We start from the raw sequence: 14,052 nt of genomic DNA on the forward strand, positions 1-14,052 counted from the left end.
AAAAGTAATTTTTAAATGTCCATTCTATCTGTCTGATAAAGGTAATATACTTTAAAATATTTTCTTCGTAGCACCTGGAAAAGTAGCAGACAAAGTTATAATTGAAAACACTAGAGATTCAACCTTCGTTTTTATGGAAGGTTCCGAGGATGCTTATGTTGGATATATGACAATAAGGGTAAGACATTTTTAAATTTTTAAGTAGGTATGTGGAAATCATTAAGGCAGTGGTTGTTTATTTCAAACAAAATTTCTACTTTTCAGTTTAACCCTGATGACAAATCTGCTCAACACCACAATGCACACCACTGCTTGGAGATTACAGTAAATTGTAGCCCTATTATTGATCACTGTATCATCCGAAGTACATGTACAGGTTAGTGTTCCCGTTACGTCTTATTATAAAATGAGTCACTGTGTTGCCCAGTAGGTTTTTAAATAAATTATTTGTCTTACAGTTGGCTCTGCAGTATGTGTTAGTGGTCAAGGAGCATGTCCCACTATCAAGCACTGTAACATCAGTGACTGTGAAAATGTTGGACTTTATATAACAGACCATGCACAGGTATTTTTTAATTTTGTGGGTTTTTTTCTTTTTTCTTTTTTTAGCTCTACTGATGTTTATTTCTGGTTAATTGTTGTAGGGAATATACGAAGATAATGAAATCTCCAATAATGCTTTAGCTGGGATTTGGGTTAAAAATCATGGAAACCCAATTATTAGACGGAATCATATTCATCATGGACGTGACGTTGGTGTGTTCACATTTGATCATGGCATGGTAAGAACATTTATTCTTAATAGAAAAATTGACGTCATATCAGTTAAAATTTCAAATAGGTGTCAGCATTTTATCATCACCAAAATGCTGAATTGAAAAGTGTAGGCTTAAAAGATTTCAGCATTATGTTCTAAAGTCAGTATGCAGTATGAATTCTATAAATTCTTGAATCTAACATTATATATATGTACGGAAGATGGAGTCCTTAGGGAATTGATGTGATCTTTGAGGGGAGTAAGGTCTAATCCAGTAGTTCTCAAATGTAACTGTGCATAAAAATCACCCAGACACAATAAATCAGAATTTTTAAGGACGGGGCCCAGGATATGCGTTTTTTGATAAGCACCATAAGTGAGTTTAATGCAGGTTGTAGACTACACTTGGAGAGACAATAGTTTCATCATTAGTTTGACTTCATTTCATTCCTCTTAAATTTTTTTTAACTGGTAGAACTTTAATAAGAAATACAGTGATGATAATACATCAGTTCTAAAATTCTTATGCAGTTAGGCATCTTTATATGGATGATATTATGTTTTAGTTACTACTATGTCATTTTACACAATTTTATAGAGACATGACTTTTTGAGCTCTCTTAGGCCAAAAGTAATGTTCTTGGGTGCCTATTCAGGTATTCTTTTCATTTAATTATAATTTTTATTTTTTTGCCGCTCTGCACAGCTTGTGGGATCTCAGTTACCCCACTAAGGACTGAACCCGGGCCCTCGGCAGTGAGAGCACAGTGTCCTAACCACTGGACCGCCAGGGAATTCCCTAATGTCTAATTTTTGTTGAAGTAATTTTCAAGTCCTAGTATAGCATTGGCAACATTTTTTATTACGAAGTCAGAGCTAGGAGAGGAGGTTTGACGTGGTGACAAACAAGGATATGGTGAAGTTTTATTGCTATTATATGATATTAATCACGCAACTTTGGAACGTTGAATTGACATCTACAAATTGTCAGCGAAGGAAATTTTGTATTTCCATTTTTTGTGTCTAAAACCCTAATGCAGAGCTCTTTTTTTTAAAACTGAACTAGACCATGAGGAGTACCCTTTTATCAAGTTCTGATTAGTTGTAAATAATTTCAGACCGTCCAGCTTATTATATTCCTGGGGTAACCGTAACCTGAGAAAAACAGTTCACTTAAAACTCAGGCTATAGTTTGGGCCTGTAGATAAGAAAACACAGTGGAGATGACCACTTGCCCTTCTCCAGTTAGAATTTAAAAATTGACATATTTTTGCAAATTGTAGCTCTTTTTTCCAAGGAGTGGGGAAGAGGGGAGTTTGGGAATTGGGGAGTCTGGGCAAAGGTATGGAGGTTATCAAAACATAGGAGTCTTGAGAATTTGCCTCCCCGCCCCTTTGAGTGCCGCCCACATTGGCAGTAATTCTTTTTAAAAATTTTTTTTTTTAATTTATTTATTTTTTGGTCACGTTGTGCGGCATGCAGGATCTTAGTTCCCCAACCAGGAATTGAACCTGTGCCCCCTGCGTTGGGAGCACAGAGTCTTAACCACTGGACCACCAGAGAAGTTCTGGCAGTAATTCTTAAGTGGGGGCTTCCCTGGTGGCACAATGGTTAAGAATCTGCCTGCTAATGAAGGGGACACGGGTTCGAGCCCTGGTCGGGAAGATCCCACATGCTGCAAAGCAACTAAGCCTGTGCGCCACAACTACTGAGCCTGCACTCTAGAGCCTGTGTGCCACAATTACTGAAGCGCATGTGCCTAGAGCCCGTGCTCTGAAACAAGAGAAGCCACTGCAATGAGAAGCCCGCGCACCGCAAAGAAGAGTAGCCCCTGCTCACCACAACTAGAGAAAGCCCGCGCACAGCAATGAAGACCCAGTGCAGCCAAAAATAAAATAAATAAATTTATTAAAAAATAATAATTAAGTGGAATTCTAAATGGAGCTCGTATTTTTGTAATGGAACTATACTATGCTAATATTTCTTTGCCTGTGTTGCCTTCAGACTTTGTCCCAGAGTTACCTACAATTCAAGTATCATATTTATGCATGCCTCTGGTCTCATTCACAAATGATTTGAGGTACCAAAATAACTTTAACCTGAGTAAATTTCCACATTTTTAAAAGACCTAATGCTGATGGTCAGTTACTAAAATTCATTATAATAATTTACTCTTCACCCCCCCAATACAGTTTACTTTTTATAGATTTAGGTTTATAAATTTTATAACTTTTTTAAAAAGCAAATCTTAGCCAGTCCTGTAGATAGATAGATAGATAGATAGATATTAAGGATTGATGAAGAGATTTGTAAGGTATTATAGATTTATAAAGGAAGGATGGAAAAAAAGTATATCTTGGGCCTCTCTCATCTGTTTTAGTATTGTGATACAATCCTTTAAAATCCTTTGGTAGAATGTTCTTTCATTCCAAGTATTCTTTGTGTCAGCTGCCCATGATTGGTAGGATGACATCACTAAGGTTAACCTTTTAAAGTTTGACTTTGTTTTCTGTAGAATTTCAGAGGACATCAGAATAAACATTTAAACTAGTTTCTGTACTGTTCTCTATCTTTATATATATTTATATTTATTGTTCTCTGAAATTGTCTTTCCTTTTCCTTGTCTATGACTTACTTAGAATTTAAACTCCTGTATTGGCAAGAATGAATCATGAAAGAATTTTTACTTTTTTATTTTAAAGAAATTAATGTTTTTGTTAAAATATTACATGCCCAGTATAAAAGACAAACCTAGAATTTTAAAGGGTATGACTAGACTTTGTCATTGTTAACTGCATGTTTAAACTTTGAATACAGTATGAACTCCCCCTTTGAAAACTGATGAAAATACTTTATATTTCAACCCATTTCTACTCCATCATTTTTATTCTTATTTTTCTTTTGTAAAGCTTTATAACATTTACATTCCTACAGTTATTGGTCTATATTTATATTTATTTACCTTCAGTCCTTTTATCACAGTTTTTCCATTCCTGAATTTTAAAATTTTGGCTCATTCTTGGTATGGCCATTTTGTCATCTAGCTGTTTTGATTTTATTTTTAAAAGAAAGCCTTATGGGTATTGTAGCTTGAGTTCTTGCCCCTTGAGAATGCCTACCATTTACCTTTTAACTTGGCTGAGTATACAGTTTTTTATTATACTTTCTTGCCCTCAGAATTGTGTAGTCATTTTTATATTTCTAGAATTGAGTGTGACAGAAGTCTGAGATCATTCTGGGTTTTTTTTTTTCTTTCTGGTGGGATTTGCTTTTCTACTTCAGTATCCATATGTTGTTGTTAATGTTGTGTTGTTTTAATTTTTACTGTTTTTCTGACCATATGTTCCTTTCTTTAGAAACTTGGCTATTTTCTCTATTACTTACATTGCTCTGTATTGCTTTGTTCTTTTCCTTTAAATTTTGTGTGATTTCCTCAAATCTGTGTCTCTTACTATGTCTACATAGTTTTGTCTCTTTTCTGTTTTGTTTCCAATGTGGTTTTCATCTCTGATTTCTTTAATGTATTTTTGTTTTATGGAATCCTTCTAGCATATGTAAAATTAGAGACAATAGTATAATGAATTCCCATGTATATCCGTCCTCCACGTTCAAAAACTTTCAGCTCATGGTCAGTTTTGTTTCATCTGTACCTCCTCATACATTGCTTATTTTCTTCTTTACTCTGAATTATCTTGAAGCAAATCCCAGACATCATCATTTCATCTGTAAATATTTCAGCATATATGTCTTTCTTTAAAAGATGGGATTCCTTCTTTTTCTTTTACGTAACAATGCCAGTCTCACTGCTAAAAGTAATTTTTCTATCAGTGTTTACAGTTCCCCAGTTCTTTGTTTTTTGTTGTTTAATGTTCAATCTATTACAGAGTGTTATTTTCATAAAGTAAAATTAAAATATCATAGCAGTGCCAAATTGCTATAAAATTTTTGAGACATTTATTCTAAGTTTATGAGTTTAACTCATGATAGATTGACAGTTGACAGACTCTGTAGAAATATGGTTTTCCTCTCCTTTCATTTCACTTCGGATAGTCCCCCTTAGATAGGAAATACAAGTTTTAGGTGATAGAAATTGCACATTAGTGTGTTTCTTCTTCAGATTTACTTCGTGTGCCTAAATTATTTTTATGAAAATATTACTATGAGAGTATTTCCTTCCTCTCCTGTGTTCTGTTCGGAACACTAGATCTCACTACTTTAGTAAAAGATCATTGGCTAGGCTTGCTTATTAGAACAGTTACTTGCGGGCTTCCCTGGTGGCGCAGTCGTTAAGAATCTGCCTGCCAAGGAGGGAGGGAGACGTAAGAGGGAAGAGATATGGGGACATATGTATATGTATAACTGATTCACTTTGTTATAAAGCAGAAACTAACACACCATTGTAAAGCAATTATACTCCAATAAAGATGTTAAAAAAAAAAAGGAATCTGCCTGCCAATGCAAGGGACACGGGTTCGAGTCCTGGTCTAGGAAGATCCCACATGCCGCAGAGCAACTAAGCCCGTGTGCCACAACTACTGAGCCTGTGCTCTAGAGCCCACGAGCCACAACTACTGAAGCGCGTGCGCCTAGAGCTTGTGCACCGCAACGAAGAGTAGCCCCTGCTCTCCACAGCTAGAGAAAAGCCCATGCGTAGCAACGAAGATCCAATGCAGCCAAAAATAAATAAATAAAATAAATTTATTTAAAAAAGAAAAAAGAACAGTTACTTGGGGAAACACCTTGCTTAAAGGTGTACGGTAACATTTGCTCTCAGCACCTTATTCTTCCTTATCCAGATATCACAGTATTTGGCAAGTGTTTGATTGATTATAGTTTGGAGTTGTAGACATTTATTTCAATGAAGGTAGCATATTTTTTTCTCTTTACTTTTCATTCTTTGTTTTATTTGGAGAGTTCTAAGAGAAACTCTTGAATGCCTTTCACCCTATTTATATTTAATAAATATTTTTAATATTTATTTAATAAAGATTTCTCTTCAAAAAATTTTAATGAAAAAATACTTAATCTCACCTTTTATTTTTATATCAGTGTTAAGTTTGTAACTTGAGAGAATGATAATTTTCAAGGACTTATTGTAATGTATATGGCAGAGATTTAGAAATGCTTGGGCTGAAAAGTTAACAACCTCTTATTTTAAAATATAGAAGAAGCTCTTAGCAATCTGGTATCTTCTGGTAGGGAAATAAATCATTTTATAATATGGGGTAGTCCGGTAGAATGTCTGTGCCTTTGGAGTTCTATATTTGTGTTGGAGCTTTTGTGGTTTGCATCTTAAGAGGCAAAGTAGAGTTCTGTTTTCTACTTAACAGTCCTGTATTATTAGACCATTTTGCACTAAAGGCATTTCTTAACAAAACAGGTGCACTTCATTAAATGTGCTTTAAAGCAAAATTACATTAACTGAATCCTTTAATCCATAATAGATAGGTTTTCTTCTGATATTATAAAACTATAAGTCAATCAGTTGTTCCCTTTCTGAATGTAATAAAATCACCATTGTAGCAATGTAAGAGGCTTCTGGTTTTAAGAGCATGAAGGAAAAAATTTTTTTTCTTTTCGAAAAAATTTGGCTACTTTCTTTTCTTGAAAATTACCTTAAAACAAAAACTACAGATTAAAACTCCCATCTCTGATGGAACTAGGGGATATTTTTAACCTCTAATCTAAATTACAGTATGGTAAAATGACCATGTGACTATGACCATAGCAACCAGTTCAGATTAGAGCAGATTTTATAATGGGGGCCTCTGGACAAGGGAAAATGAAGAGAGGGGGACTGCTGTTTGCCTTAGTAAACTTGTGGATCTATTTGACTCTCCTAGGTGTGCAAAATTGAAACCTAAAGAAAACAGAGAGGGCATTCCCTGGTGGTCCAGTGGTAAGGACTCTGCGCTTTCACTGCTGAGGGCGAGGGTTCAGTCCCTGGTCAGGGAACTAAGATCCTGCAAGCCGTGCAGTGTGGCCAAAAAAGAAAAAAAAGAAAGAAAACAGAGAAAGAGCATCCATGCATTTGAAAATTTTTTAGTAGGTATACTGTAGCGAAGTATACTTGCAGTACTATATGTTGAACTAGTATAGCCAGGACATGACACTACCTGTTACTGCAGTCTTCATGGAAGCTCAGTAAATAGCATACCTTTTCCTGCCGCATTCTGAACAAATTAAGAAATCAAAGGGACTTCCCTGTGGCGCAGTGGTTAAGAATCGGCCTGCCAATGCAGGGGACACGGGTTCGAGCCCTGGGCCAGGAAGATCCCACACGCCGTGGAGCAACTAAGCCTGTGTGCCACAACTACTGAGCCTGTGCTCTAGAGCCCACGAGCCACAACTACTGAGCCTGTGTACCGCAATTGCTGAAGCCCATGAGCCTAGAGCCTGTGCTCTGCAACAAGAGAAGCCATGACAGTGAGAAGCCCGCGCACCGCAATGAAGAGTAGCCCCTGCTCGCCACAACTAGAGAAAGCCCGCGTGTAGCAGTGAAGATCGAACACAGCCAAAAATAAATAAATAAAATAAATTAATTAAAAAAAAAAATCCCAACTGGATTTCTTTAAAAAAAATCAAAGCCATGAAGTAGCATGAAGAGGCTGAAATATCAACTTCATTACTCTTAGAGGTTAAATCGGAAGATACAACATAGAATGAGAACCAAATAAGCCTGTTTAACTGAATCCCAAAATGAAATAGGCTTATTTCACAGGCGGTATTCATGGGGTAGTAACAGAAGGCATGTTCCCTAAGGGCAGCTCATTTCCATGAGGAAAAGGGTGAAGCTGAATTGAGCATACTCAGTTTATTCTTTCCCAAGTTTACCATTCAGACATGTCATGCAACTCCTGGCAGAGAGAGACAAGTTGCACTCTCTTCTCAATGATGAAAATACCAGAAATGTTGAATTGTTCCAGTCTGACATTAAGCTCTTTCAACCTAGCCTCTTTTAGAATTTGTTTTTCTTTCTTTGATGCTCAGTTTTGCCATAGTAGTCTATATACATACACGTGGTGTCCATCCATTTTTATGTGGTATAAAATCAAAGAAGAAAAAACTTTTTTTATATTTTAAGAAGCCATTTTTGATGCAATCCCCCAATTTTTTTTAAAAGAATAAGATTATAACCTATATGTTAACAGGTAAGTTATAAGTGATTTGTACTTTATTTGTGGAAAATGAAACCTGAAAACTACTTCTAAATGTTATTCTCAGAGGACCATTTTCTTAAAGAGTTAATTATGTAGTGTATTAGAATACTCAGAATTACATCCTGTTTTAATACTGAATTTGGCAAAAAGCCCTACTTTGAGTGCTTACAATGTGTAAAGTTTTATATAGATGCTCCAGAAGTTAGTGTAGTCCTTTCTCTTCAGGAGCTTATGATCAGGTAAAAATGGATATGGCAAATACAGTATAAGGCAGTACCTGGAAGTAGCATAAGAAAATACTTACTGCTAAAGGGAATTTAAAGAGAGAACACATTCACTTTTTGAAAGGAGATAGACGAGGAGGATGAAATGGCTTTTAGAAGTGCCATCTTATAACTATCTCATTTTTTCCTCTAACCTTCAGTCTGATTGAGTCTTAGAATTTAGGATATCAGTATTACAGTAACGTTTATCCTCACTAGAAAATAAGTAAATTTATCTGTTATAGAAAATTTAAGAAGTTTAGAGAAGTATAAAGGATACCATAAGCATCCATAATACCACTACTCATTTAATCACGCTCATATTCTTTTTTCATCCTTCAAGTTGTTTTTCTTCAAATACAATTGACATCATACTGAATGTAGTCTATCTTGAAGTATATACTGTTCTTTTCATTTAACATGATAGTATGTGTAACATGAACATAAGCCTTCACAACATTTTATTGAGCTAGTTCCCTATTGGGCTAAGATGAACATTATTTTGTGTGTCTTTTTCTGTAGTCTCTGATTATGTCCTTGGGTCAACTTTTTAGAAGTTGATTTCTTGGGGCATTTTTAAGGCTATGAGAGTTTATTTTCTTTAGTACTTAAATAAACTTTTTGTTGAAGGATATATATTCTTACTGGTAATGGTATTTACGTCCATTTATCGGATAAATCTTCCCCTATTTTTCTTTCCTGGGTTTGAATATACTCACATTAATTAGAGAATTTATAGTTCTCTGTTTTACTAAAACATTTAAAATATGTATCATTTGAAATTTAGTATATATCTGTCTGTTTCATTCTTAACTCTTGAACATTTCTGATAATTTTGAGGTATACATTAAAAAGACTTTTTAATGTCATTTCTTTTTGGAAAGTAGCTTTACCTACAGGTTTAATTTCTCTATTTTCCAGGGTTACTTTGAAAGTTGCAACATACACAGAAACAGGATAGCAGGCTTTGAAGTAAAAGCTTATGCTAACCCCACAGTGGTTCGATGTGAAATTCATCATGGGCAGACTGGAGGAATATATGTTCATGAAAAAGGAAGAGGACAGTTCATTGAAAATAAAATCTATGCAAACAACTTTGCAGGTGTATGGATTACCTCAAATAGTGACCCAACAATAAGGTATTTATATATAATTATGGATGGAAATTATGTTTTCACTTTATGTTTCATGCTATAAGAAAAGTTAAGGTACTTAGCTTTAACTCTGTTTTTCCTAGACACCTGACTACTATAAAATAGATTTTCCTAGTAAAAGTCTGTGCATCTGAATGAGCATAGCTATTGCATTTATTTTGAGGTGTTCTGTTTGTTTTTTATCCATGATGTAAGCCATGTAAGATACTTCTTATGAAAAATTGAAAATGCTGTGATTTTTATTTTAAATTCATCAGACTGCATTATAGATGAGTAAATAGGGCTGTGATCTTCCCTTGAAATCTGAATGACCTTTTTTTTTCCCCCTGAGAGTCAGCAGATAGAATAACCCAGGAAATTAATTATCTCAAAGATACTTAGACCAAGAATAACAGAGAGTCAAAACTTCAAGCTGTCACCTTTCTTTAATAGTTCCTACCACTTCCTCTGGCCACAGTAAGGAAACAAACAGATCCAGTCTTGAAGGCATTGGCTAAGACTGTAGAACAGAGCTATTATAATTTAATCAAAGACCATGAATTATTTTTGTCACATTTTTTTCCACTAGCTTTATAAAAGTTGATTATGTGATTGCCATCTTAATTACTATTCAGCAAATGTGTATAGATGAGCTAAGAAAAGTTCTTTTAAATGGATTAGCTTTTTTTTTTTTAATCTTAATAGGTTTTGGGTTTTTTGTTGTTGTTTTTGTTTTGTTTTTTTGACCGCTCAGCTTGTGGGATCCTAGTTCCCTGACCAGGGATCGGATCCAGACCCCCTGCAGTGGAAGCGTGGAATCCTAACCACTGGACCACCAGGGAACTCCCTGGATTAGCTCTTCTGAGTTGATTTTTTTTTTTTTTTTGCCAACGTTGGGGGAAGATGTGGAATCTTTTTTTAAATTTATTTTTATTTTTGGCTGTGTTGGGTCTTCGTTTCTGTGCGAGGGCTTTCTCTAGTTGCAGCAAGCCGGGGCCACTCTTCATCGCGGTGCGCGGGCCTCTCACTATCGCGGCCTCTCTTGTTGCGGAGCACAGGCTCCAGACGTGCAGGCTCAGTAGTTGTGGCTCACAGGCCTAGTTGCTCCGCGGCATGTGGGACCTTCCCAGACCAGGGCTCAAACCTGTGTCCCCTGCATTGGCAGGCAGATTCTCAACCACTGCACCATGAGGGAAGCCCGAGGTGAATTTTTAAGAATGCTATTTCGTCTCAAATACTAGGTGGCTTTTCCAAAGATTTAAGTCTTAGAAAGAACTGGAAGGGAAATCACCTACTCCCTCATTTCATAGATTAAGAAACTGAGGCCCATAGAAGTTAAATAATTTTCTAAGGTCACATAAACATCAGTGGCCTTACGATTATTGTATAAAACAAGCAAGTTTTCTGAATAGATGCTTTTTTGTGTTTTGGGTTTTTTTCCACATAATTATAGGGGCAATTCTATATTTAATGGAAATCAAGGTGGAGTTTACATCTTTGGTGATGGACGAGGCCTTATTGAAGGAAATGACATTTATGGTAAGCATGTCGTTTTCTATAAAATTTTAGAGCTTGGCCTGTGTTCCTGACATTAGCAAAAGGACCGCTTGGAAACGTTCTGAGTAGGAGAACTGATCCGGTTTCTTTAAATTCTCAATAAAGATTATTCTGTGACATTTATTCACTTAACAAACATTTACTGAGTACCTTCTAAGTACTAAGCAGTATTCTACATAACAGGGATAAAAATAAAACTTAAGACCCTAGTCTCACAGAGTATCTATGATTCTCTTACATTCACGCCATTGTTTAACAGTTAATAAATTATTTCTGTGACAGTTTAATACACTTCGGTACTAATTAGAAAGGGAAAACCCTTATTCCTCATTAAAACTTCTGAGGTATTAATTCAGGAAACAATTATTAGCTATCTATGTGCTAGACACTGAAATGTTCCTGGGCTTCCTCTTTTGCTAACACTTACTGGATAATACTTACATAAAGCTTACTCAGTGCCAGGCACTTTTTTGAGCACCTTTCCTGAATTAAGTCATGTAATATTTACATCAACCCTGTGAAGTAGACACTATTAAATATCCCCACTTACTGATCAGGAAAACAAAGGCACCAAGAGGTTAAGCAGCTTCTTCAAAGTTACTTAACAGCCTGGCTGTAGAGTCTTTGGTCTTAACCACTATACCTATACTGCCTGCAGTCCTTCTGCATCTTCTTTACACTCCTAGTTCCTTTAGTTTTGTCTTGGAATGCTCATGGATCATAAGTATCTTTCTGAATATGACATATTTCACAGAACTGTGCTCTTACTGTGTTCCATTAGGCTCCATATGTTGATATTGTAACTTTTATTTTTAAATAGGCAATGCATTAGCAGGAATTCAGATTAGGACAAACAGTTGTCCAATTGTTCGACATAACAAAATTCATGATGGCCAGCATGGTGGAATTTATGTGGTAAGTTAATGAATACAGTTCTAGAATCTCATTCATCAAAATCAGGGTAGAAAAGGGGGTGAGGGCAGAATTATCTCTACCTTTAGGTAGGCCATATTCAACTTTTTCTGTCTGCCAGTGTGTGAATGACTTAAAAGCTTCTAATTATAATTGGCAATATGGGCTGAACTCATAACAACAACTGCTTGGCAGTCTGAGTTATATTCGTTACACTGGGATTTTGCCAATGTGACTACCATAAGAGTCTCTGAAATTTTCCAGAAGTATTAAGTAAAATCATAATATCACTGAGTATTAATAATACTAGACTTGAATATTTTTATCTTCTGAAAAAGCCGAACATTTGAATTTATATTGAAACATAATGTAAGCATCTTGCAAAGTTTAAAAACCTATGTATTAGTCCTATGTCTCCTGTCATCATGGTATCTGAAACTGTCACTCAAGTAAGAAAACGTAAAGGAGTTTCAGAAAGGTCCTTGTGTAATGCCAGGTGTGACTAATTTTTATTCACAGTTCTAGAAATATTCATGTCTTAAATCTTCTAAAAAAATTTTTAGTAACTTGAACCTTGTTTTGGAGTGATTTCGCCAGTGATAAGTTAAAATAACTATTAACTTCCTAGTGAGGGATCTTCAGTTTGTTATATATCTTAGAATAAAATAAGTTCTTTTGTTAAACAAAATTGAATGCTACTACTCTAAGATTTAAAAGTGCAAAACCACATAAAGAACAGTATAAAAACTCTGAGAGCTTAAACTTAGGTAGAGGCTATGTGAAAGAATGTTATCCATTTATCTCCTTATTCAGATTAAAAAACAAAAATTGAGATTTTTTTGGTCACAACCGTCTTAAAAGAGGGAATACACTATAAACTACTTGGTTTACACAAGATACATATTGTAAATCAATGTAACTTTTATTTAGCATGAGAAAGGACAAGGCGTAATAGAAGAGAATGAAGTCTACAGTAATACTCTGGCTGGGGTCTGGGTGACAACTGGCAGCACTCCAGTACTGAGAAGAAACAGGATACACAGTGGCAAGCAGGTAAGATTATGTTAGACTCTCGGGAAATATATTGTTTTGTAAACACTTTTTTTAATTTGAAAAATTATTTTTTTAATTTTAGGTTGGTGTTTATTTTTATGACAATGGACATGGAGTACTAGAGGACAATGATATCTATAATCATATGTATTCAGGGGTTCAGATAAGGTAAATGTTTTCATATTTGGCTTTCTTTGGGGAGGGAGTTGTATGTGAGGTAGGCATGGCGTACCCCAGTATAGTAGTCAGGTGTCTAGGAAAAACAGTAAGAGTTAAAGCTAAGCAATTAAGCATGGCTTAAATTGTCAGAATATAACTTTTCTTAGACTGGCTGAGGACAGCAGCCAATGGCACCTGACATGCTGTACCTGGCTTATTAAATGGGAGCTTCTGTTTTTATGCTATTTCCGCAAAAGTAATAGTTCTTACACCCCTCTTTCTTGTATATTAACAGTTTTTGGTTTGGAACTGTCGTACTCCTGATCATATAATTCAGTCCTTTATTTTATATATGAGGGGAGCATATAATAACAAAAGTTACTTAATCTAACCTCCTCAGTTTAGTTTACATATTAGGAGACTCTGTCGTAATAACATAATCTATAGCTAAGTGTGTTCTGTGGTAAATAGAATTAAGCAAAATTAAACCAGTTTCTTTACTGACAGACTTCTCAGAGCATCTTGAAGGTGATGCTTAATTATTTAGCTAATTCTTACTATGTTTAATGTGGGTTTTCCTACTGTTATCTAACATGGTATGTGGGAGTAGAAGCAATTGAAATGGCATTATTTTCTATTCTATCCATAGGACTGGAAGCAACCCCAAAATTAGACGCAACAAAATCTGGGGAGGACAAAATGGTGGAATTCTAGTTTATAATTCTGGTATGTTTAATCTTTTAATGTTTTTTTCTTGGTGCTATTAGTCTTTAGAAATATACTTTCTAAATAACAAAACCTAAATTTTTGCATTTATAGGTCTAGGTTGTATAGAAGACAATGAAATATTTGACAATGCAATGGCTGGAGTCTGGATTAAGACAGATAGTAATCCTACACTAAGAAGAAATAAAATCCATGATGGAAGAGATGGTGGCATCTGTATATTTAATGGGGGTCGAGGTATTGTTGTTAATTTTGCATTAGTAAAAAACCCAGTTTTCCATTATTCTTCCATATCTTTAATGATCAATGACATTGCCATTTAATGTGTTATA

General features: G+C 35.2%; 1 protein-coding gene across 3 annotated transcripts in view; it reads left to right on the plus strand.

Annotated features, from left to right (window-relative positions):
- Positions 1-14,052, plus strand: part of FBXO11 (F-box protein 11) — a gene marked incomplete at its 5' end in the record, with an annotated part of 99,634 nt that overhangs the window by 79,189 nt on the left and 6,393 nt on the right. For all 3 annotated transcript variants that reach the window (XM_079940642.1, XM_079940641.1, XM_079940643.1), the window contains 11 exons: positions 72-178; positions 265-376; positions 459-565; positions 645-782; positions 9,102-9,319; positions 10,767-10,852; positions 11,691-11,785; positions 12,713-12,835; positions 12,918-13,003; positions 13,644-13,720; positions 13,814-13,957. In XM_079940642.1, the coding sequence (XP_079796768.1) occupies positions 72-178; positions 265-376; positions 459-565; positions 645-782; positions 9,102-9,319; positions 10,767-10,852; positions 11,691-11,785; positions 12,713-12,835; positions 12,918-13,003; positions 13,644-13,720; positions 13,814-13,957 (1,293 nt within the window). The remainder of the gene's footprint in view (positions 1-71; positions 179-264; positions 377-458; positions 566-644; positions 783-9,101; positions 9,320-10,766; positions 10,853-11,690; positions 11,786-12,712; positions 12,836-12,917; positions 13,004-13,643; positions 13,721-13,813; positions 13,958-14,052) is intronic.

The sequence above is a fragment of the Stenella coeruleoalba genome (assembly GCF_951394435.1).
Source record: "Stenella coeruleoalba genome assembly, chromosome: 13".
NCBI lineage: Eukaryota > Metazoa > Chordata > Mammalia > Artiodactyla > Delphinidae > Stenella > Stenella coeruleoalba.